At 40.3% G+C, this 24,353-nt stretch overlaps 1 protein-coding gene across 9 annotated transcripts in view; it reads right to left on the bottom strand.

Moving 5' to 3' along the window:
- BTRC (beta-transducin repeat containing E3 ubiquitin protein ligase) overlaps positions 1-24,146 on the bottom strand; it is a 123,227-nt gene extending 99,081 nt beyond the window's left edge. For 4 of the 9 annotated variants that reach the window (XR_014157048.1, XM_081863984.1, XM_081863988.1 and 1 more), the window contains exons 1-2: positions 23,783-24,145; positions 8,603-8,671 (exon numbers count right to left, since the gene is read on the bottom strand). Coding sequence is in view for 8 of the 9 variants with exons in the window: in XM_081863984.1 (XP_081720110.1) it covers positions 8,603-8,671; positions 23,783-23,830 (117 nt within the window). In the remaining variant the exon portion in view is untranslated. Of the gene's footprint in view, positions 1-8,602; positions 8,672-23,782 lie in introns of all 9 variants that reach the window. The other 5 variants (XM_081863986.1, XM_081863990.1, XM_081863987.1 and 2 more) reach the window with 4 other exon arrangements.
- Positions 24,147-24,353: the final 207 nt, after the last annotated feature.

Here is a 24,353-nt window from a genome sequence, read left to right as displayed (position 1 = left end):
ACAAAAGCTGCTATGGCCAACATTCCCAACCTAAGTGGAAATACTTACCTTTTTGTTTCTATCAGCACCAGCATTTTGGGGACAGACTGGGGTTATTATGTGATAAAATCATTGATTTATAGTGCCACTAAATATTATTTTAAGAGCCTCTTTAGTCTGTTCTGAAGTATTTTTTCTGTCAGCTTCCTCTTGTGCAATACACTATTATGCAGACTTCTTGTGCTCCTTTAAGGAACACAATCTACATCTTCCATGCAGGAGCACTTTTCACTCTATTTTATTTTCTAAGCAAAGGATCCTACATGGAACAGGTTCCAATTTCAGAATTTCCAGAAAGTCATTGAAGTTACTGTTGCAGCAAAAAAACAAAAGTCATGTAGCATCTTATAGTCTAGCAAACAAAATTGTTGGTCTTTTAAGGTGTCACATGGCTGTTGGTTTTTATAATTCGCACCATACTTTTACTATAACAGGCTAGCATATACATGGATGATATTAGCATTCTCCATCCACACGTCATTTCTATTTCAACCATGTTGAATTCCAAGGACAACTTCTCTCAGTCTCTACAATGCTATGCAAGACATTAAATACAGTTACCAATTAAATACAGTTTTTCTTGAACTCCAACTATGTGCAAAATGAAGTTAGTGATGTTCACTCATATCTCTACCAGCAAAGAATGCCCCCTACTTTCCCCAAGTGCCTGAACTAAACAGCAATTGTCATCTTAAATTTATTTTGTCACTGCACTGCTCAATTTCCTAATCAAAGAGTACTGCCAAAATTAATTTGGATTTCAGACTACCCATCCAAACTCCTATATCACTACAACTTGACCTTGTATTCTTCTGCATTCTCTCTCTCATGGGATAGATAAAACACGACAGGGCTTTTCCTTGTCTGACAAAATTACCCTGCCAGGCTTAGCTTATCAAATTAGTAATTATTTTGGCTCCTTTCAGCATGACTCTTCTATGTCAAGACATTTTAAAATATTATTTTGTAAATTCCACTGAGATATGAGTTGCATCCCTTGTGTGTGAAGCTTCACGGGGAAAGGGAAAAGCAAAACTTTGAAGAGCATCTTGTTGTATAATTATAAACTATCATCCAAACCTCAGTTGCATAGAGACCACAACTTTATGCATTTAAGGATGCATTTAACCCTTTACAGTCTTGCCTCAAAGTAAAACTACAATCCTAAGCACACTTACCAGGGAGTGAGTCACACAGAACACAGTTGGATGTAGAATCATAGGCCGGATTCAAATGAGTTCCACTAGTGCAAGCCAGCACTAGGTCTTCTGCTAGCACTACAGGCCCTTTTGCTCTTCACTCCACCCCCACCCCCAAATTGGGGTGGGGGAACCTCCAGAACAGCACGCTGGGAGAGTGGGACTGTTCTTTCTGGAAAGCTAAAAAGATTGCACTGATGGAATCATCTCTTTAGCACTACACTGAATTCCTCCCATACGAATTAGAACAGAACTCAGTCATCTAGGCCAGCAACCTGCTGGTGAAGGAACAAAATGACTACAGCATCCCAAATAGATGGCAATCCAGCCTCTGCTTAAATTAAAAGCCTCCAACAAAAGGAGAGTCCAACACCTTTCAAGGCAGCCTATTCCTCTGTTGAACAGCTCATTCCATCAGAATGTTTTCCTAGTCTTCGGTCAAAATCGTCTTTCTTGTAATTTGTACCTGTTGGTTCAGATTCCACCCACTGGATCAATTTGGGAGTGGGGGGAGTACCATAATCTACGTAAGAGAGCCCTTCAAATATCTAATGAGGCTCTCTTTTCATCTCTTAATAATTTCTTCTTCAGACGAACCCAATTCCTTCCATTTTTCTTCATAGGACTTCGTTTCCAGACTGTTTGTTACCTATGTCACTCTCCTCTGTATATGTTTCAGTTTGTCAAGTTGCTTCCCAAACTGCAGTATCCAGAAAAGGAGAGTTTATTCTAGGTGAGGTCTGACCAAACCAAAATAGTTTTTACTTCTCAAGGTCTGGACACTATACTTCTATTGTATAGAGTACACTTCTATTGTATATTGTATAGATGCAGCCTAAAACTCCCTTGCCTTTTCAGCTGTCAACCTGAATTGCTGGCTCATATTTAGCTTATGGTCTCCTAAAATCTCTAGATCATTTTCACATGTACTGCCATCAAACCAGATGTCATCCATGCTGTACTTGTGCCTAATTTTGCCTACTTAAATGCAGAACTTTACATTTAACTATTGAAATTCATGTTTGTCTTTGCCCAATTCTCCATCCTGTTAAGTTCATCTTGAATTCTGCTTCTGACAAGTGAGATAAGCTACCCTTCCAATTTTTTGTCATCTGCAAATTTGATGAACATTCCTCACTATTCCTTTGTCGAAGTCATTAAGGAAGATGTTGAACAACAGTGGACCAGGGCAGAATTCTGCAGCACCCCACATATTACTTCTCTCCAAGCTACTGAGGAGCCAGCGATGAGCATTCATTGAGTATGCTCCATCAGTCAACTATAAATCCCTCTAATAGTAGCATTGTTTATCCCACATTTTAGCAGCTTGCCAACAAGAATACTGTAGAGGATACTGTCAAAATCCTTGCTGAAATCAAGATATTCTATGTCTACAACATTCCTTTCATCTACCCAACTAGTAGCTCTATCAACAAAACAAGAAAATAAGGTTAGTCTGGCATGACTTGCTCTTGAGAAACCCATCCTGGCTCTTTGTAATCGCAGCATTCTTTTCTAAACACTCACAGACTGACCACTTAATGAACTGTTTTAGACCATTCTGTGTAAACATGTACAGGATTATGCTGTTATTGAATGGGACTTTCTTTTGGGTAGTCATGCATAGGATTAAGTCCCATTGACAAATGGGAAAATCACAGGCTGAACTGCAGGCACAACCCCAGAGTGTTGTAAAGTAAGATTTTTAAAAATGTGCTACTTGGAACTATTGTAACAAGGAAAGCAAAGCAATAGCTAGGTCAAGTCAGCTTTATACAAAAGAATTTAAGAAGCATGAGGAAGATCTATTCCATTTTTAAAAGAAAAAAATCCTAAAATGGAAGTCAACAGTGCTACATTTACAGCTTTGGAACAGGATAAAAACAGTAGCCAGTTTTTGGTGAATGGCAGAGCAAATCCTCAATCTATAAAAAACAAAAAGGGGAGTAATTTATTCATTGCTATTAAGTATCCATTAACCTTGAATGCAGAGGTAGAAAAAATACTTCAAACACTTCAGTGTCGTCAGAATGAACCCATTAGGTACCTGGGTGACAAGGTACTTCTAATTTTCCTATTTTAATCAATGTTAATTATTTTCTACAGAAGCACAAAATCAAAATGTATATCAGCAGAATTAACGGAAGTAATCATATAAAACCTAAGCAAGTTGGAAAAATCCACTGTGGTGCCTAAAAGTGGGAAATAATTCTTCAGTCCTCCAGAAAGTTGTATCTAGATATCTAACAGTCAGATTAGGATTTTCAGAAGCAAACATCTAGAATTATATACAGTACATCTAAAGACATTTAAGAACCTTGGCAACCAAGGCAAGTAGAGCACAGATAAGGGAAATAGGATCTGGTGCAGAATTTAAATGCAAAGCTTTCAGAATGGAACTAATCAACTGATAGTTAAAAAGCTCTCAAAGTGTTTATGAGGGAACCCATAGAATTGTGGCACCCCACTTTCCCCCTTGTCCTTACAGAGAAATTACACCCTCACTTTGGCTCTTTATGCTACAAGTATCACCCAAACAAGCTGTGTATACTCTGTAACACCTCTGTGATGCAATAGGGGTCCTTCTCTTGATCACCTTTTAACTCTTTACTAGCTTAAAAAAACATAGAATATTAGGATATAGCATAATCTCAAAAATGATGTATGTTGGTGGGGATTACAGAAGAAAAAAACAAGAACAATTAAAGGGCTCAACTGGATGATGCTAAACAGGAAAAAAGAGTAAGTATTCCTATCTAGTCTTTTGACAAAGAAATCCTTTTTATTCTATACTGGTCTCTGTGGTAACAACAGGGTGCCTATATTATTGTTATAACTGCCTTTCCCTTTATAGAAGGACAAAGGTTAATTGCTTTTCTGGAGGTCACCGGCAAGCCAACATCAGAGTCAAGAACAAGACCCAAACTTCCTTATTCTGACACATTATTTAACCATTTCGTTACCACTCCCTTTTGCACCAGTGCAAAAAGCTTTAGGTTCCATTCAGATTCTTGAATCCAGTGAGATTTACTTGGTCACTTAACTCCCATATGCCACAAGAAGTAACTAAGGGACTTCAGGTAATTCAGTGTGGCTTTCAACCCATCCTTTAGGAATATGATTGTTTATGTAAGCTGCTTTGAGAACAAAAAACAATAAGAACAATAACTACATCAAGCAGCAGCATCTACTGTTTCGCAACCATTTCATACCATAAAGTATTGTGTGTGTGAACAGGTATCTTCATCAGCCTCTGGAAAATGGCAAGGAATTCCAGAGGGGATACCACTTAGAAAAGGATCTGCTCTTGTAGCCACCTAAATTAGAATGTGTTTTTTAAATTTAGGAACTAGATCTCTTTTTCTATTACTTCTGGCATCTAGTCTATTTATGATTTTAAAACTGTCAACATGTTGAATTCTATTCAGAAACTAGAAGCCAGTTCAGTTCTTTGAGTCCTCATATTATGTTCCCCACCTACCCAGTTCTTAATACCCTGGCCACCACATTCTGCACCAGGTGAATTTTCTGAATGAGTAAAAAATAGCCCACAAGCATTGCATTACACTAGCCCAATCTAACACCCACACACCCACACCCCAGGATCAACTGCCAAGCCAGACAGAGCTGCTAAAAGGTATTCCTAGCAACAGATGCCACCATAAAGTCAAGAAAGAATGCTTTGTCCAGATCTCCTGACTGCTGATCCACTCCTCAGAGGGATGCTACCTGGTCCGCAACAGGTCAATCACCTATCCCCCACATCAACAGAACCATCCATACCAGCATCTCCAACTCAACTGGTCTGAACTTCAGTTTATTTGCTATCATCCAATCCATCAGGATCACTGGGAATGAAGGAAGAGAAATAAAGCTGGATACCATCAGCATTACAGCATGGCAAGCAACCTCCCCCTGTGATTTTACATAGTTGTTATACACTGTATAATAAACAGCATAAGATGGATACCCCACAATATCTCTCTTCATATCACCATCTGGAACAAGTTAACGATTGTAACACAGTCCTGCTGACCCCCAGTCCTGACAAGTGGTCCAGAAGGATATTAAGTCAACAGTATCAAACACTGCTGTGAGATCCAGAAGAATCAAGATCAAAATCCATTAGCTGACAAACGTTGTCCGCCAAAGTGACCTTGGCAGTCCAAGTCCCTCTATGGGTCCTGAAGCTAGACAAATTTTAGCAAGCTTGATGATCAACTGTGAACATCCTGCAAACTTCTGGCATGTTTGAAGCCACCGCCCAGGAATAAGCTTGCTAAATAATAATCTATGAGGAAGAAGTCACCAAACCCAATATTACCTTGGGCAACACATTCTTCCTTGGCTTTTTGCAAGACTGGACACATGCTATATAAACATCAATAAAAAACCTGACAATTTTATTTAAAAATTAAGCAGGTTAGATTTGCACAATTTCAGCTGCTTAAATCGGGGATAACAATTGAACAGAACCTGTGCAGAGTTGCCTACATTCAATATTATAACCTTTTGTCCTTAATAGCGGACTGTTTCCAGTCTTGCAAAAATCCATCTTCCTTCATCTCATTTGTAACACAAACTGTTTTAAGATCAAATTAATATACTTCTACAGGGGCATTTTATGCATTCCATTTAAGCCAGGCACAAGATCAAGAGTGTGCAATACAAAGGGGAAACTCCACAGCCATGACAAGAGACTGCTGCGATGACACTGGGGTTTGCACACAAGCCAAGTTTTCCCAACTGCTAAAGGACCAGTCAAGGTTAAGAAAGAAATGCTAACTCTATACTTTCAGATGAACTAAGATAAACAATCATATGCATCCAGTTGAACTGAAACATCACCCAAAATGTTTAGAGTGGGATGATTCATCTCCATTTAAAATTAAGGTGCTTTTAGGCAGTGTAAGACGTACCATCTCTGTTATTCAGGTGCACTGTTAAGCAATTCAGGTAACATAAACAGTTGACATTAGTCCTATAACGATTTATCTTGACAAATGCTGCCACTGCACTGTCAGAGGTTGTATTACCACAGTTAATACTTCAAGCAAATGTAAACCTTTTCCACCTAGGGCTGTTTTAAATATTCCACTGTTTCCATTTTTGAGCTGTAAACAGCAAGGGGAGGGGGAGGTCAGGAAGATTTCCTGACAAACCTTTTAACCTTTTAAATTCACCCTTTTTCAATATTGTTTTCTGCCATTTTTTCCCTTTGTGACCAACCATATCTGTTCACATAACTGGGGACAAACCAAGCCAACTGAAAGGGAAGTAAGGTAAGGTACGTAAAAGTAAAGGACCCCTGGACAGTTAAGTCCAGCCAAAGGAAATTATGGGGTGCAGCATTCATCTCACCAAGGGAGCCGGTGTTTGTCCACAGACAGCTTTCTGAGTCATGTGGCCAGCATGACTAAACCACTTCTGGCACAACAGACCACCATGACGCAAGCCAGAGTGCACAGAAACACTGCTTACCTTCCCTCTGCAGTGGTACCTATTTATCTATTGAACATTGTATTAAGCACTTTTAAGGTATTACCACAAATCCAAAATATGTATGCAGTACATTTTAAAGGGGAAATGGTTATATTACAGTAGTACCTCCGGTTACTAACTTAATTCATTCCAGAGGTCCGTTTTTAACCCGAAACCATTCTTAACCTGAGGCGTTAATGGAGCCTCCCGCTGCCGCACAACTTCCGCTCGCATCCCAGGGCAAAGTTCACTACCAGGAGCATCTACTTCCAGGTTAGCTCATTACCCGAAGCGTTCGTAAGGAGGACAGTACATAACCTGAGGTTCCACTGTACATTTTTGGGCCAGCAACTCATGCACATTGGCAAAGCATTAAAGGAATGGATAGAACTGAATAGGTCCCTAACAGTTTTCAACAGAGAAGAGGGAGGGAGAGGGAAGCTAAGTACTACCCATTCATGTATTTCAATATAATACTGCCTGGGCAAGTAGTATTTTAATTAGGTCAGTAAATGCAAAGACAACATGAAAATTAATGAGCAGATTGAGGTTCTGATTTCCAGTTGTAGTGGCAAAAGTAGCCTTTAAGAAAAAGAGAAGGGGAACTACTTAGGACAGAATCTATTTTTTAGCCGTTCTCTTAGCCAAGGTCCTGCACAGAAAAGAACAAAGCTATTTCAACAATGATCTTGCGTTTGATTGCACTAGGGATAGATTCTAGCACCCTCAACTGAACTCTTGTTGCAAACAGTCTTGTACGTTACTAATAGTTTAGAGGTGGTATGCAGATGAAACTAAAGACCTACTATAAGGTTTCCTATGTTATTTTCTTTGAGGAAGGGATCTCACATTTCTTTGCCGATCTCTCTGTAACAATCCAAAATGTTTCGTGCATAAAATAAACTAGTCCTTGAGCTGCTGGGCTGCTTGCAGAGCAAAGAAAACGAGAGACCCCAAGATTCTCTACTCCCACTTAAAACTTTAGGTTTCATTATTTTATTTTCTCCTACTCAGTTCAAGGAGTTCTTTATCCATTTGTTTCATTAGGCACAGAGCACCAGAGAGAATTTCATTCTAACAGTCGCCTTCAAAACTGTAGTTGCCACAACAACCAGATGCAGCTTAGCTGCATTGTTCTCATTTGTTAGTACCATGACACAATCATTCCATCTTCCTACAATGAAGCATCTTTTCATTTCTACTTTTCAAGGATGTTACATTTCCCCACAAAGATACAGATGTGCCGTGAGTGTGCATGTGTCATACATGCAAAGTTGAAAACAAGATTCTTTTGGGAGAATTGTTATACTAGATTTGTTTTGAGATGTTGACAGCAATTGCTAGAGCCAGGCTGCTGAAACATCTAAAGCTTGGCCTTTAATAATCACCAAAGTAATATAGCGCCAGACCACATCTGAGCAGGGACTCCCAATAGTGTCAGATTGTGTCAAACTGCAGGATTGTTATGGGATGCGAGCAAATGTCCACACTTGTTTTACCCAATCAAATCTGAATTAGGCTCTAGATGCAAGCCTCCTGTGTATTAACCCACTGGCCTCCCTGTTATTACCACCACCACAGACCTTCACATTTGAAGGCTAATTTTAATTCAGCAATTTGAGTTGTTGCTGCAGATCTTGCTATACATTGCCCCACTCTCCCTTCTGATGATCCTTGTTTGAACTTTTACTCACGAGAAGTGCAAACAGGAGATGCACACAACATGCAGACATACAACACTCACAAATATATAGATGTAGTGAATATCTGATTACACATCACCATGAGGGTATTGAACTGTATGTGTACTTGACCAATGAAACAAACACAAGTTTTCTGGTGCAAGCCCTCACAAGAGATGAGAAACAGTAACACAGTCCAACCTGCTTTAGCCATGCTTGGTATCCAGAAGATGAAAGTTGGAATCCATCTTTAGGCATGTGTATTCTGGGCTAGGAGAGAATAGACATAAGAGACCTCCTTTTACATTGAGACCTGGCTAGCCTACCCTTATTTCCAGGTGAACGTAAACACCAAACACACTCTCAGCCATACACATAAAGATGCATTATTCAGGGGAATTGCAGGGAGGCTGCTACTCTATATAGCATAAATAATAGAACCTTAGGAAAAGAAAGATGATAAAGAATGCCCAACTCACAGAGGATTTTGCGCAGGTAAACATCTCTAGAACAATTAACCCACGTAATACAGCTATAGCGTTGCCCACCGACACCCAAGATCATCCATTAAGCCTTTTTGGGGAGATTCTTCACGGCAGCCGTGGGAATATAAGTAGTGTGGGTTTTTTTAATCAAAAAATTAATTAATTAAAAAAAACCTGTGCATTCACCATCCGTGTATAAGATGACCCCCAATTTCTGACCAAAAAAAATTAAGCAAATTATTAAAGCAAAAAAAGCAAAATAAAAAATAAAAAATTGTCTTGTACATGGAAAAATACAATAGTTCACATACCATGGATGGGGATCATTGTATGCACACCACTTAAGGAGAATTTCTTAGGTGATGGCCATGTCCTCCAAACTAATTTATACATGTACAATGTCATCTTCAAGTTCACCCTGAGAAAATCTGACCTCTTCACAGCCTACTGCTAGAAAGGGTAAGGGATTCAAGCAGCTACGTGCTTGTTCCTTATAGCCTTTTTTGTTAAAGGATGCATATATGAGCCTATACAGCACCAAACCCCTTCATTTTCTTCTGACATGCCTGATCTAAAACTCTATGCAAACAGGATAACCACAATTAGAGCCGCTTTTTGATGTGGGAATTCTACTTGAAGAGCACAACAACTCACAGAGCATCAGTTTAAAACAGTGATTGTTCAAAATGTGTTCTGAAGAACCCTGGGGGTTCCTTGAAAGCTTGTGAGAGAATTCTCAATGAGAAGACCAGAAAAGACAGGCAAGCTTCCTTAATAGTTTCCCCCACCTATTATTAATTACAGTGGACACTTGGGTTGTGAACGTGATCTGTGCAGGATGCACATTCACAACCTGCAGCGGCACTTCTCTGCATGCGCAAATGCCGAAATCCGGAAGTAACCCGTTCTGGTACTTCCAGGTTTCGGCGGTCCATAACCCGAAAAAACGCAACCTGAAGCGTCTATAACCTGACTGTATTACTATTATTATTAATTACATTTATATCCTACGCTCATTCTGAAGGAGTCCAGGGCAGCACCTTCTCCTAAAATGCACAGCCAATAGTTATATGCATTCCAAGATGCACTATAAGTTCAGGCAGGGCAATAATAAGGCTTAGCAGGTTTATCCAGAGCTCCAAGGTATCGACTGTAAATTCTAGAATACATTCCAGATGTTCCACAACATACAGAGAATGAGCAGGCATTAAAACGGCAAACACAGTTCAGTGTAAAATAATGTATAGTGGGACAAAAAAACCCTAACTTTACATATACACTTGGGACAGAATCGGCCCTGGTCACTCAAATGGATGATCTTCTTTCTGAGAGGGACTGAGGAAGTTTACCTTTGTTGCTCTTAACAGAATATCAAAGGGTGGTGACCAAAATAAGGGCATTTTCTGCTGCTGCCCCTGTTCTGTGGGTTGCCCTTCCCTCTACCATATGTGAAGCAGCAACCTCAGTTGCTTCACACATCTTTTTGCTCAGGCTTTCCCTGACCCATGAGGTTTATGTATGCAAATCCCCTGAATCTCTGTATTACTTACTTTTTATATTGTTTCATTGTTTTTAGTTTGTGTTTTTGGTTTAATGAATATTGTTTTTATATTGAACATAGTGTACAGCACTTAAGAGATTTTGAAAATATTAAGCTGTTCAGAAAAGCTTCTAAATAAACAAATACACTAATGTGGTCTGAACTGGCAGCAACAGACCAGGAAAGAGAGCGTAGGGACTTAGCAGATAACTTGATGAACATGTCGACCCAGCAGCTGTGAAAAAAGGTGTATTCTGTGTTAGGGATCATTGGAAAAGGGATTGAAAATGAAATGGCCAATGACAAAATGCTGTTATTCCAATCTATGGTGTAACCACATTTGGAACACTGTGTATAGTTCTGGTCACCACACATCAAAAAGGATGTTGCAGACCTGGAAAAGAGGTTTTAAAAGGGCAGCCTAAAATATCCAGGGGCCATAGCAACTCCCATGTGAAGAAAAGTTATGATATTTGGAGCTCTTTTTTTAAAAAAAATGCATGACAGAGGTATATAAAATTATGCATGGTGGGTAGAAAGTGGATAGGCACCTCTCATAATAGCAGAACCAAGAGTCAACTAATGAAGCTAAACAGTTTTTAAAAGGATCAGTATTGTAGCTGATGCTGTCCAGACTTTCTGGTACAGACTTGCATTCTCACAACAGAATTTCACCTTCTCCACCCTCAGCAAACTCTCAAAATCTGTTATGGAGGGTTGAGGTCCCCTCTAGAGCAGCTTTCAGGAGCATATGGAGGGCTGCAGGAGGAAGGAGAAATCCCACTGCATGCGTGGAAGTACTTCTTCATACAGTTCACAGTTATGGAATTTGCTACAAGATGCAACCATTCTATACAAGTTTTACAAGCATGATCCCATGGGAACCCTCCCCACCCCATCATGCAGTGTATTACCCAGCCTAACACCTGCCAAATTCCAATTCTGTAATGTGCTGCAGCAACCCAAACATTGTATTTAATATGTAGCCTACTTCTATGGCTGCCTTCTCAACAGTCTCCCTCCCACGATGTACTAAAGTCATTAGCTCTGATTTCAAACTGGCCATCTTTTCCCTGCAATCTTTAACTGACTTTTTGTTTTATTACCTTCCTTTACCCCTTCTTCCATTTTTAACTTAATGGATCTAGCAGTCTCTAGTGAGGTCTGAAAAGGCTGTTTTCTCAGAATGAGTCAATATTTTAAATTCTATGGAATGCATTTGTTTTCCCCCTAAAAAATAAATATAAAAATGCAGCCTTTAAAAGACAGACATTAAATTACAGACCTCAGTTCCTATTTTCTAAGCCTAATACAACCCCTGAAGGCTTACAATATTTGAATCACAGCTGGAGCCATGGTTACCATACAGTTTAAATATCAGCTTCTTTACTGTGCAATTTGTTTTAAAAATCAAATCAGAGGCTGTGTCATAAACAAGTGCTAATTAAGTAGCAAGCAAGAAGAGGGCTTTCTGTGCAAGAAAGGTTCTTAAATATCTGCCTCTCCAATCTTGTAAGAAAGGATAAATAAAGCCAGCTGGGAAAATTATGGGCCAAAACTGGCATGAGACATACACACACAAACAAAACTGTGGCTGGCACTAACCCTCCAGTGTTATTCCTTTCAGATGAGAGTCAGGAGGCTACAGATTATGATAAGCTTCTTGCTTTTAGGTGAACAATGCCAAGTTAGCATGGCAATGTGAGTTTGATCACATAATTCTGTGAGGGCATAAGCATATTCCTACGCAGCCTCTATGCTTCAAGCCACTCAATTCTGAAACAATAGAAATCAAAACTGCAGCTCCCTTTTGGCACCACAGAACTACTGCTGGGATGGCAGAATATTTATTATTTTTATGTAGTCCTTTGGACAGATGCATTTTGTTAACAACAAGAACCCTGTAATTTATTGCAATCCCCTATTTGGCAAAATTCATTTATTCTTAGCTAAATGCTTAGCTAAGAATAAATGAATTTTTAATACAGTTTTTAGAAACACTTGTCACTGCTTCAGCATTTCCATTTAGTGAATAGGACTGATGTTGCTCTCAGCAGGGGGTGATATTTTAATGATGCAATGCTGCACTTCCTAGAAGACAGACAAGCCTCATGAGGCAGATTATAGGACTAAAGAAACTCAGATCCCATTAAAAGCAGACAGCTCCAGACCATTTTTAAAATTAATTTTGTTTAATGATAAAATGTGCTATAACAGGTGGGTAGCCAATTGTAAAATTAACCAAAACATAGTTAAAGGAACAGAAGAATGTTAGAAAAGCAAATACAATAATGCTCCCACTACCAATTTACCAGATGCATCTGTGGAAATACTGACACCTATCAATACTTCATTTTCGCTGTCTACAAAGCAGGTGCAGATTCTACATTTCTTTAAGCTTACATCAAGTCAGACCATTTGTCCATCTAACTCAGTATTGTCTACACTGACTGGCAGCAGCGTTCCAGTTTCAGACAGAAATCTCCCCCAGCCCTATCTGGAAATTGACAATTGAACCTAGGACCTTTTACCACTGCACCACAATCCTTCCTTGCTTTATCAAAATCTGAAATGATCAGAAACATTCGCAGCAAAAAATACAGTGGTACCTCAGGTTAAGTACTTAATTTGTTCCGGAGGCCTGTTCTTAACCTGAAACTGTTCTTAACCTGAAGCACCACTTTAGCTAATGGGGCCTCATGCTGCCGCCACGCCGCTGGAGCACGATTTCTGTTCTCATCCTGAAGCAAAGTTCTTAACCCGAGGTACTATTTCTGGGTTAGCAGAGTCTGTAACCTGAAGCGTATGTAACCCGAGGTACCACTGTATATTTGAATGAGTTGCTTTCAACAAAAGCTTGTTGCAAAGAGGCTTTTGCTTTTAGTTAACCATGGCTTCCCATTTCACCCAAACTGGGAATCATGATTTAATATTAACTATGGCTGTTTCAAAACAAGCCAGAATTTGTGATGATGACCACAGTTCCCAGTCCAGACAAAATGGCAAATTACAGTAAACTAGAAATTGAAGCAAAAGCTTCTGAACTCCTCCTTTTGAACATGTATGAAAATGAAAGGGAAGCGGGAGAATGTGTGATTACGGAGGCAGTTAGGCTCATTCATCACAGTGCTAAACCATGGTTTAGCATTACATCTGAATCTTGCACTGTGTCTTTCTCATCTCTATCTTCCCATAACTCCTATCTAGTCAAAAACGTAGCAGCTAGTATTGTTTTGATTTACTCCACTAACAAGAACTATAATTTAGCACTAACTACTCATGAGGAATTATAGTTCTGCTGGTTGGTGAGCAATTTGCCAAGGAAGACCAGTTTTAGCCACTTAAAATAAATATCCACCTGCATATACTAGCACTAATCAGGGCGTGAAATTAAACTTTTTATTCAGTAGAAAATAACTGCTGCAAGGCGGCGATTTAGTGGAAAGCAAATATTAAGGTCAACCTATTCTTCCCAGTGCCTACAGTAGATATGCTAGGAGAGAGGGCATGGAGCACCAAATTCCACTTTTCTAAGTCCATGAAGCTAAATACTTCAATGATGCGTTAGCAAATTTACCATTTGCTTTTACTAATTGCATATATTTAATGAAGCAAACAAAGCAAAAAGCTAAAACAAAATGCTGTTAACTTGAACCCTGCACTCTCCTTGCATTGCCCCCCTAAAGCAACTAAAGAACTGAGTCCATTTGCGCACCCCTAAAGCAACTAAAGAATCGAGTCACATCATGAAGACTCAAATCATTCATTTATGTACCAAATTCACAAAATATTTATTTCTCTTTTTCTCTTTTTTCAAAAAAGGCTAAGACACAATGGTATCCATTGGTACAATGTGCACATCTCTTGAAAGGAACACTGATTCATCATGTGTGAAGTTCTTTGACCCCGGAGAATTTCCCTTCCACTGCAATAAAGAGAGCTGGTCCTTGCAAATGTGCTAAACAGCTCCCTCCTTTGAAAGAAATACAGGGATATGGACTGAGGTGGCAGTTAACGTTGCCTTTCAAAAGAACAAATGTTCAGTTATTGAATATAGAGTAGCATATGCTCATTAGATATTTGCAAAACAAGTAGTGATAGAGTGTGATGTTTATTCAAACCCAACTGTTAAAATTTATATTTACAGCCCACTCTTTCCCAAAAGCTTGGGGTGAATAACAAATTTAAAAACAAATCTGGAATTCCCATTAGAAGTAAAACAACAAAGTAAAAAGACTTCCTTGCTCTGAGAATGTAAAATAATATTCCTCAAAATATGGTTTTTTAAAAAATGAAAAAGCACGTAAGGGACAAGCCAGATGTTGTCTACAGAGAGACAAATCTATTTTGGCTCACAGCAAAGTGTTACGACTACCAAGGGAACTCATTTGATCAACTCAGACATTTTGTATAGCTTAAGCCAGCCTTGTATTTAACCACTCGCCTGGTCACCATGGATGACAAGGAATTACATGCAGATAAGTAGGCTGAAAGCTGTCAGAGGGAGGACAAACAGTTCATCTGACAGTCCCTGCATTTCTATGCGGGTGTAAGGAGAGAAAACCTTCTCTTTCATGCCCAGCATGCAACACTTTTTGCTAGCCAGTTTTTTACATATAAGTGGGGATGGCAGAGGAGAGATTGAGTGTTCCATCCGCCAGTCCTTCTCCTGAGTACAAAACAGGCTAGTAAATTTTTTTTGCAGACTAGTCATTTTTGTGGCCTTATTTACAAGGCTGGCTCAAGCTCTAAGAGTTATTTATGGCCCAATCCTTTCTATTGCTGCATGAGCAAACAAGCAGGTGGAATCAGGCTCCACACCTCTCTACAAAGCAGTGCCTACACTATGAGCTGACTCAAGACATCAAGCCAACAGTGTGGATCAACCTAATTGTTGTAAACAGGCACCACTGTCAGGTGTGGTTTAGTGGCAGAGCACAAAGCCATTACTGAGCATGGAAAAGGGTTGAGAGGCATCAGAACTGGGAAGGAATGAAGGCAGCTTGCACGCTACTGTAAAACCCGTAACTGAACCAGCTACACTGGTGTAGTCCTACCCAACCAATACCCTGTAGTAACTGACAGGCAGCACTACAGGACGGACTTACCTCACTTCCATCACACAAATGCAAGTTACATTTTTAAATGCTAATCTCTGCACTCACAGACACACATGTCTATAGGATCACCATGTCAGTCTATCAAGCTGACTTACTAAAGATCAGGTCATCAACTCAAGCTGCACTGTCAGTATTTTCAGCAATGCAATGAGAAAGCTCTCTGTTTTGAAGAAAGTGGGAGCAAGAGAACATGGCACATTTCATAATTTGCACTAGCCTGAAAGGAGACTCCACGTCTTCAACATGGGGTGGGGTGCGGGGAGAGAAATACTCTGCAACAGTGGCTATAAAGATGCTGTCCATGAGCTGGTAAAGGAAACGGATAATTTAATAATGAAAATAAAATAATAATCTAGCTAAACTCTGTTTAGATCACCAGGGTTTAAATTCCCTGAAATTTAAGTTCCTGAAGAGTTGGGGATTTCCCCCCTATAAGATTTAAGTGCTTTGGGTGAGGAATGAAGGGATGGCACAGAGGTAATGTCTTCTCATTCACTACCCACACCATAACTCTTTTGGCAAAAATGCAGAATATTCAAAAATGCCAAATTAAAAGTACCACAAGGAAAAAAGGGGTTAGAAATGAGTTGCAAAGGTATTTAATTAGAACTCTATACTAATAAGGCTTAACTCCATGCACTGGTAATTAGATTAAGCTGAAGTGGTTGCTAGTCCATTCATGAAAACAGATGTTGCTTCACAGAACCTTGATATCTTTCTTAAATACCTTTGAAAACAAGGATCAGAAAATATGAACTCTTATAAAAGGGGCTTTATTGTATTTTTATAGCATATTACATACCTTGTAAGAATCAGTTTGTTAAGTGTGAATGTCAGTTTTATTCTCTGTCCCCCTTTTTCCTGGCTATTTACAAGCTTTGTAAGAAATTGTTCTTTAATTAAGTCTAAACATAGTTTTATATAAATGGATTCCTGGAATTAAAAACGTTCAGACTTAAGAAATGATTGTTACAGAGACTGTAAGAGGCCGTAAAAAAAAGAATGCCACTTTAAACAAAGATTTCTCATTTTAATTAAAAAGATAATCATCAGAACATTCCTACATTTAACAGAACCATTTGAAGCTACTTTGGGTGGGGGGAAGCCTTCTTTTTGATGCAGGCATATGTAGTGTAGTTTAGATGATATTTAATCAAAGTCCCAGCCAAGGCTATTCTATTGTTTTTAAGGACTGTATCTGCAATTTTAGTAGTTTAGTCAAATACATACATTGCTTATTAAACTCATCCATTGTATGCTTGCAAATGGTTGCAACATAATCCAAAACTAATTTAAAGAATCATCTTGGGTTTTGTGGATTTCCTAAATTAAAGACTTCAAACAGAACATTTGATTCCAATATAACAGTAGTATACACCATGCAAGCCACAGACTTGGTTTACAGCCTACATTTTGGCGGCGGCAGCTTTTCTATATTGATAAGCATCCATTGTTTGGAGACGCAAAAAGCTAGCAAAGCTTTAGGCAACTGGTACACACACAACACTTATTCTCCCTTATTCAATTTCCCCTGAAAGAAGCATCAGTCTGACTTGGTTCACATGTCATGCTAACCCAAACCATGGCTTATTGTGACCACACAAACCATCAGAAAGGAGCGCAAAGCCATTTTGCTCCTCCCCAGTCATTCTGGCTGCTGCACCATGGTTTGGCTTAGTGTGTCATCCAAACCTGGGCTCATGATTTAGGTCTCTCAGATTAACCATGAGCTATAAACCTTGAATGCAGCTTGTGGTTAGTCTGGAGAGAGGAGGAGAGTTCTGATGACCAGAAAACCACAAGAGAGAGCTTTCTTGTGGTTGTTTGGGGAGCAGCGTAGCTTGTGTGGGTATTATTACAATCTATATTGTAAGCCACCTTGATTCAATCAAAAAGCAGGGTAGAAATCATCTGTATAAAAAAAGTGGACTCAGGATGCTGCAAGACCATGCAGTATAGGAATGGAAACTATGACTGACTTTTCTTACCAACCCAAAATGTTTATTCTGCATAATATTGAGCATGAACACTACATCCTCAGGGAGTAAATATGTACTCTTTTTCCAGCTAGTTTTAGTAATTTCATAGTGTGCATTGGAATGATTTCAAACTAATAATGCCCTTGGTTATCGCTATTTCCTGTGGTGCACTGGTCTTCAAATAGTGGGTCGGGACCCACTACTGGGCTGTGGTCTGATCAAAAGTGGATTGCAGTAACAGCACTACCACCATGCAGATATATATCATGAATAATTAAGAAATAGGGCCCAAATCTATGCTTAGGTTAAACATGGGTCCCTGGTCTGAAACGGCTAAAGACTAGTCCTGTAGCATAATTTCAACTACTCAGCTGCAGAATCTAAAAGACAAATTTGTTGTAGTAAAAAACAACAAAAAACACATTAACCAAAGGGTGAACTTAATTTTACCATTACAACAACAGATTTGTGGCTATGATGTTTTCAGAACGTTTTGCAGAACAGTAATAGTCTTATGAAAGGCTGGAACGGAACACATTTTGTGGAAGACAGCACTCTCAAAGGTCTACACACAGAATGAAAGGGAGCAAAGTTACAATTATTAGACATTCAGACATTATCAGAGAACTTTTGTTCTCTCTCCTATGGGACAGAATCTCCTAAGGAGAAACTAATACAACTGGGAAGTTTGGGACCAGTGGCCTATGGCATCTATTATCCCTTTCCTATTCAATGTGCAAAATACTTCCAATGTTTCATAAAGTGCAGTAATCTGAAGCAAAAGTATAAATCTTATCTATTATGCAAACTAAAAATTAGCAAAGCTAGTTAATACACCCGTTGTGTTAACTTTTTTTAATAAATGATATAAACTTTTCACCAAATAGGTCTCAAAGTGGCTTACAGCAATAAAAATATACAATTCAACTCAATTTTAAGTGATCCCTCAAACCAACATCTAGATCAGGGTAGCCAATGTGGTGTCCTCCAGATGTTGTTAAACTACAATTCCCATTACCCTTGACCTTTGGCTGCTAGCTGCAGCTGATGGGAATTGGTGGCCTCCAGATGTTGTTGGACTACAGATCTAGTCAGTCACTGACTGGTGGAGGGACAAAGAAACTGGAGGTGAATCACTACAAGACAAAAGGGTGCTGATCTTATATATGAGGAAAGGGGAAACCAGTGGCCCTCCTACTGTTATCAGTCTACAATTCTCATTAGCCACAGCATGGATGGTGGAAGGGAAGATACTGTTGTAGCCCAATATCATCAATAGGGCCAGAGGTTCCACACACTGATTATAGACAACTTCATAAAGGATAAGGCTATCGGTGACTATAGGTGTGTATTACTTCCAAGATCAGAGGTAGAATGCCTCCAAATAGCAATTACTGGGGGACAACAGCAGGAGAGAAAGCTATGGTCCTTGTGTTCTGTTTCAGAGTTTTTCAAAGGAATCTGTTGGCCACAGTAGGAAACGGCATGCTGGATAAACAGGTCTTCAGTATGATCTGGCAGAACGCTTCTTACATTATTATGGTTTGCAGACCTCTGAATTGGGGGAGTTTCGGGACCCTTCACTGTTGTGTCTGGATTCTCAAATGAAAGCAGTGGCTAGGACTGCCTTTGTTCACTTTGGCTGGCAAAGGACTCTTGAACTCACCTTGTAGCTATTATTAACATACAGTATTGGTATTTCCCAACAGGATTAGGCAAACACACTTTGCATGAAACTGCCTTTAAAAAATGCCTAGAATCTTCAGTCAATGCAGAATTCTATGGCTTGCCTCTTAATGGAGTAAGGACCAAAATAAGCATTTAACAGCAATTTTAGTTCACCTGCACCTGCCTCCAGCACTGATTATTACTTTTAAATTCCAATCCTTTAAAGACATACATAGATATAAGCACTGCTAATCACAGTAAGACTTACTTCTGAGTAAACATGAAAACATTGGGGGTTTTTATAGTCTGCCAGGCCAGTGCATATCTTTGATTGTCTAACACTCCTAAGAACACGTTCTACCACATATACCTTCCCACCCCTTCAAATTAGAGGATCATTGTATCAAATTTTATTTTGCCTTTAAGTCACTTTATGTGCTCCTTTACTGGAGGAGAAACATATATAATAAATGAATAAATAAATAAATAATGTTTACTACCTTTTGAAAGGCAGCATATCTTTTGCCCAAGCTTTCCCTGGCTCATAAAATTATACCATGTTATTAATGAAATTCTATTTTACCTGTTTTTATAATACTATTTATGTTTGCATTTCCATTTTTATGACACTGTTTTATTGTTTTTATGTTGCAATCTTGTATGTTGCTTAAGAGGTTTTTAAATATCAAGTGGTTTAGAAATGCCTTGAAATAAGTATAAATAAATAAATAAATAAATAAATAAAATACTACTCAAGTGTCACCAAAGCTTCACTACATATTTAATTAAATAAATGCAGGGTTAATCAAATTCTATGATGCTGCTGAATGCAGATTTCTGCATTACAAAAGTCATTAATCTATAATATCCAGGCTTTAGCAAACATGGCCAGTTACTTCAAATGTTATTTATTATTTTTTAAATTTTAAATTTACTAAATGCTATTTATACTGTCCTTCGTTCGAGGATCGCAGGGCGGTTTACAATATAAAAACACAAGATACACAACATAGTAACAAACAAAAACAATAACCCTGCTTGAGGAGGTTAGGAGGCATTTTTTATTACTACTCAGTGCCAATGAAGTTGGTATTAAGCATTTGCTTGAATGGGTGTTGTTACTCTTCAGCAAAGTCAGCTAGGCTTAAGAGGAAAGTAAAAGGAAGGTTGAACTAAGCATAACTCTTCACCTCACTACAGCTATTTATTCTCTTCTAGCTGAATCTGGAGACTGTTCTCCATTTCAGTGTTCTAAAAATACTGTCAAGGCCATGTCCAATTTATGGGCCAACACAGATGAAATTCAAGGCCCCCTTCTGTTTAACAGGCAAGAAAATAGAGAGTAATGGGGTAACTCATCCACCACCCTCTTTCTTAAAAGAAGCTGACATACAGGAAGGGTATCATCAGGTCTAAAGTAAGAGGGAAAGCTGGAAGGGGATTATCCATCCACCCAAAGCACACCAGTTCCCAGAGCCTTAAGAGACTGTGAGAGAATGCCCTGGGGCAACATGTTAGAACTGGAGTCTGACAGGGCCAGGGGAAACAATGGGAGCATCCCTGTTCCAGCTAGATCACACCAACTTGGGGTCCCAATTGGGGACTGACTTGTGGCAATGTTCATGAGTAGGTCACCATCTGACCTGCTCCTTCCACATCCCATGGATTATGAACAAGAATGTGAGCCAAAAAGAGGAGCTGGTCTCAGAGTTGGAAGAATCTATTGTCCCCTCCCACATTTGCTCACTCTGAGTGATTGGCAGAGATAGTCACAACGTCCATAGCCACTGATCAATTGTTCCACCAAATGAAAAATTGTTGGAGAATTTCTTCCCCATTAATGAAGGATAGGAAGAATCAGGGTCCCCAAAAACCACCTCTTGTGTTCAGAGACATCCAGCAGGGGAAGCCTGTTCTGTATGATTTGGGTGGGGCACTAGGGTGAAGAAGAGAGGGGAAATACTGCTGCTTTGAGGGAAGGGGAGGGGGAAGGAATTGGCTGTGATCCCAGCTGTAACTTGGGAATAGCAGAGAGACCCTTCTCTCTTTTCAAAGGCCTGAAACTGAGAAGGTTCTCTCCTACAGATGAGCAGTCAGGTTTTGCTACCCCTGCTTTCTGTTGGTGTTAACCCTTTGTTGCCTGCTCTCCAGCCAGCTGAATAAGAAGTACCTTTTTTCTAATTATTATTGAAAGTAGATGTTAAAAAAAGACCAAGAGTGCAATCAGATGACAAGAAACCGCATCATAGTCCCCTATAAATCCAATCACAAAAATACTGTTCCAGAGGTAAAGCAAGTCATGTGTAGCAGTTGATGGCACAAAACTGCAATGGCAGTATGTTGTGAATCAAGATATTCTGTATGGTGAGCAACCAAATGCTTCTTATGTCAAGTACCAAATGGTAGCTGTAGATAATATTCTTTAGTAAATAAATAAATATTAAATAGATTAGCCACTGGTTATCAATTATTGTCAAATAATAATCACGCAATTAAAGCTTTACTTTCAGAACAATTGAAGAACTGAGAGAATTTTGCGAATTGCAGAAAGTATTGTTTTTCAAAACAATCCAGTTCCTCCCAGACATTTTACAGCACCCTAAGCCAGATTGCATGGAGGTCCCTCCTTCCCACAGCAAAAGCAATACTCAGTGGGCACTTATGAGCTGTGCCATCTTTTGTAAATAAACATTATTGACCCTAGGGCTGAGTACCTCTGAGCATATGCTGACTTCATTGTCCCCCAAGAGGAATGAAGAATTTCAAAAAATAATGGATGTGAGGGGAAAATGTTTCTTGGCATATCTAGGATGGAAAAAACCAATATTCCATGCCTTGCCTTCAACATGCCTACTTAAAGTGCTATGAAAAATGGGTCTTCATGTGTTGCCTGCGTGGAGCCAAGCAGTCATTCAACTGAAGAGATGAGTTCTCTACTATCTGGGGGTTCTGCTTTGGACAGATGTATGAGACCACTACAAAGCCTTATGAAATGCATCATGCAAGATGATGTCAGCCACCACCTTGGTTTGTCTCTTAAGGGTCAAAGCTGCCTGAAGCAGCATGTGTTGGCATTTGCAACACAAAGCTTTTACATGAGACTCTTATGGGTCATGGGTTCAAGCCCCATGTTGGGCAAAAGAATCCAGCATTGCAGGGAGATGGACTAGGTGACCTATGTGGCCCCTCTCCACTTACAGTTCTATGATTCTATGTGTGCTAGACTAACAGCCCCACGTCTTTTTTGTGTACACTATGACAATACTCTTGCACATTTAAGTTCAAAAACAGCTTAGCTGGAATCTTTCCTGACTTGGCATTCCAAACTGTAGTATCTAGGTAATATGGTAAAATTCTAGTCTAGATAAGTATTAGTTTGATAACTTTGTGTTTCCTTCCTAATCCTTGTGCTGCTCTTCAGAGGCTGAAAAGGATAGATGGTCTCTAGAAAGGCCCCCTGACCCCTGTAGAGCTGGGCTGGGGGGGGGAGCCTTCATTCCTGCCTTTGCTATCAGATGACACCATGATGCACTTATTCTATATAGAAGTCATAAACTCCCTTGTATATCTGACAAGATTAAACCACTATAAAATAATAAGCAGTCACCTGATCTTAATATAAACCTACCAGGCCTAAATGGGTAATGCTTGGTCACCTTTCAACTGTATAGCAGAAACAGAGTTAGTTTGAAATCCCTCCCATAAACAGGCCCCACCTTTACTGCAATGTAATGTTTCAAACCCTCTGGCACTCAATTTACTAATGGAAGCCTCGGTGTAATAATTCACTTTGGAAAATGAATTCTTCAGGACCCTTCCCACTAACTCCCAGCTTACTGCATACTTTTGTGAGAAGACCTGCATTCTTCAAAAGTGACCCAACATAGCTAACCTTGCTAGCAAAGTCCGCCTTTGAAACCAAAACACTTAGCCTACTCCAGGCCTCTTTAAGAACACCTAGGTGCCCACCTACCACCATCCCTTAAAAAAGAAACAAAAAAACCCCAATCTGGTCCAGCTTTCCTAAACCCTCCATCTTTTCCATCAGTCCCTCTATACAGGCCTTCCCTTCAGCGTTCCTTAAGTGTGTCCCCAAGCCTTTCCTCTCCTCAAAAATTCAGCCGCATACTTAAGCCCCCCGTTACCCTAATCCCTCGGGTTTGTTTTTTTTTTTAAAAAGGCACCCTCTCTCTTTCGAAATCAACCCCACAGAACCGAAGCTCACACCTCAAAAACAAACAAACACACACACCAAAAGACCCACCCCGAAAAGGAAAGGTATGACTCGCCTGCCCCTCTTTCCTCCCCATACATCCCGCAGAATCCTCAGCTCTCAAAATGTATGCCTTCCCTGGTCCTCCCAGTTACCTAAACCCATTTCGCAGATATTCTGGGGTTGCCAGCGGGTTCCATATACACCACAGCTTCCGCTCTCCCTTTCGCCATAGAGCTTCCCTTTCCCATTATTCCTGCCCCCCCCCGCGCCCGCCATCCCCCTTCTCTTCCTACTACAGCACCCAGCAACAGTCATCACCAACTCCCCCCCCCACCGCATCCCCCCACCCTCTCCCCGTTCTTTCCCTCCTCACCATGAACTTGAGGGCCTTCTCCTGCACCACCGCCTCGGCGGGGTCCATAGCCCCCCCGATCCGCCTCTGCTGTGGCTGCTGCTCCCCCGCCAGCTCCGGGCCTCAGCCGGGGCCTGGCCGCCCCCCACCCCTTCCCTTCTCCCTCCCTCAACGCAAGGCCGCAGCCACCGCAGAGTCAGGCGAGAAACCTCCGTTTTCCTCCGGCTCAGGTAAGTGGGAAATGTAGTCCCCGGCCGTTCTCCCGAGAAGTGCCCGAGTGGACATCGCGGACTACAATTCCCAATAAGCCCCGCGCACAGGGAGACGGCGCGCCCGGCGCCGTTGCTTCCGAAGGCAGCGAGAAGAAGGGGGAAGTGGCGGCGCGCTCGGGTGGGCCGAGCTGGGCTGGGTTAAGGGGAAGGGGGAGCAGGGAGGAACGGCTGCCTCTCCCAGCTGGCGGGAGAAGGGGCTGATGGAAGCTGTAGTTTCCAAAGGGGCCGCGCTGGGCTGCAGCGGGGACGAGTCGCAGCTGCTTTTCCCTTTTCCTTGTCAATCTGGGAAACGAGAGCATAGGGTTGCAGCCCGATATGCA

This window comes from Podarcis erhardii (genome assembly GCF_964252035.2).
Source record: "Podarcis erhardii genome assembly, chromosome: 5".
NCBI lineage: Eukaryota > Metazoa > Chordata > Lepidosauria > Squamata > Lacertidae > Podarcis > Podarcis erhardii.
The sequence above is the reverse complement of the archived record's forward strand: the minus strand, read 5'-3'. Positions and strand labels throughout refer to the sequence as shown.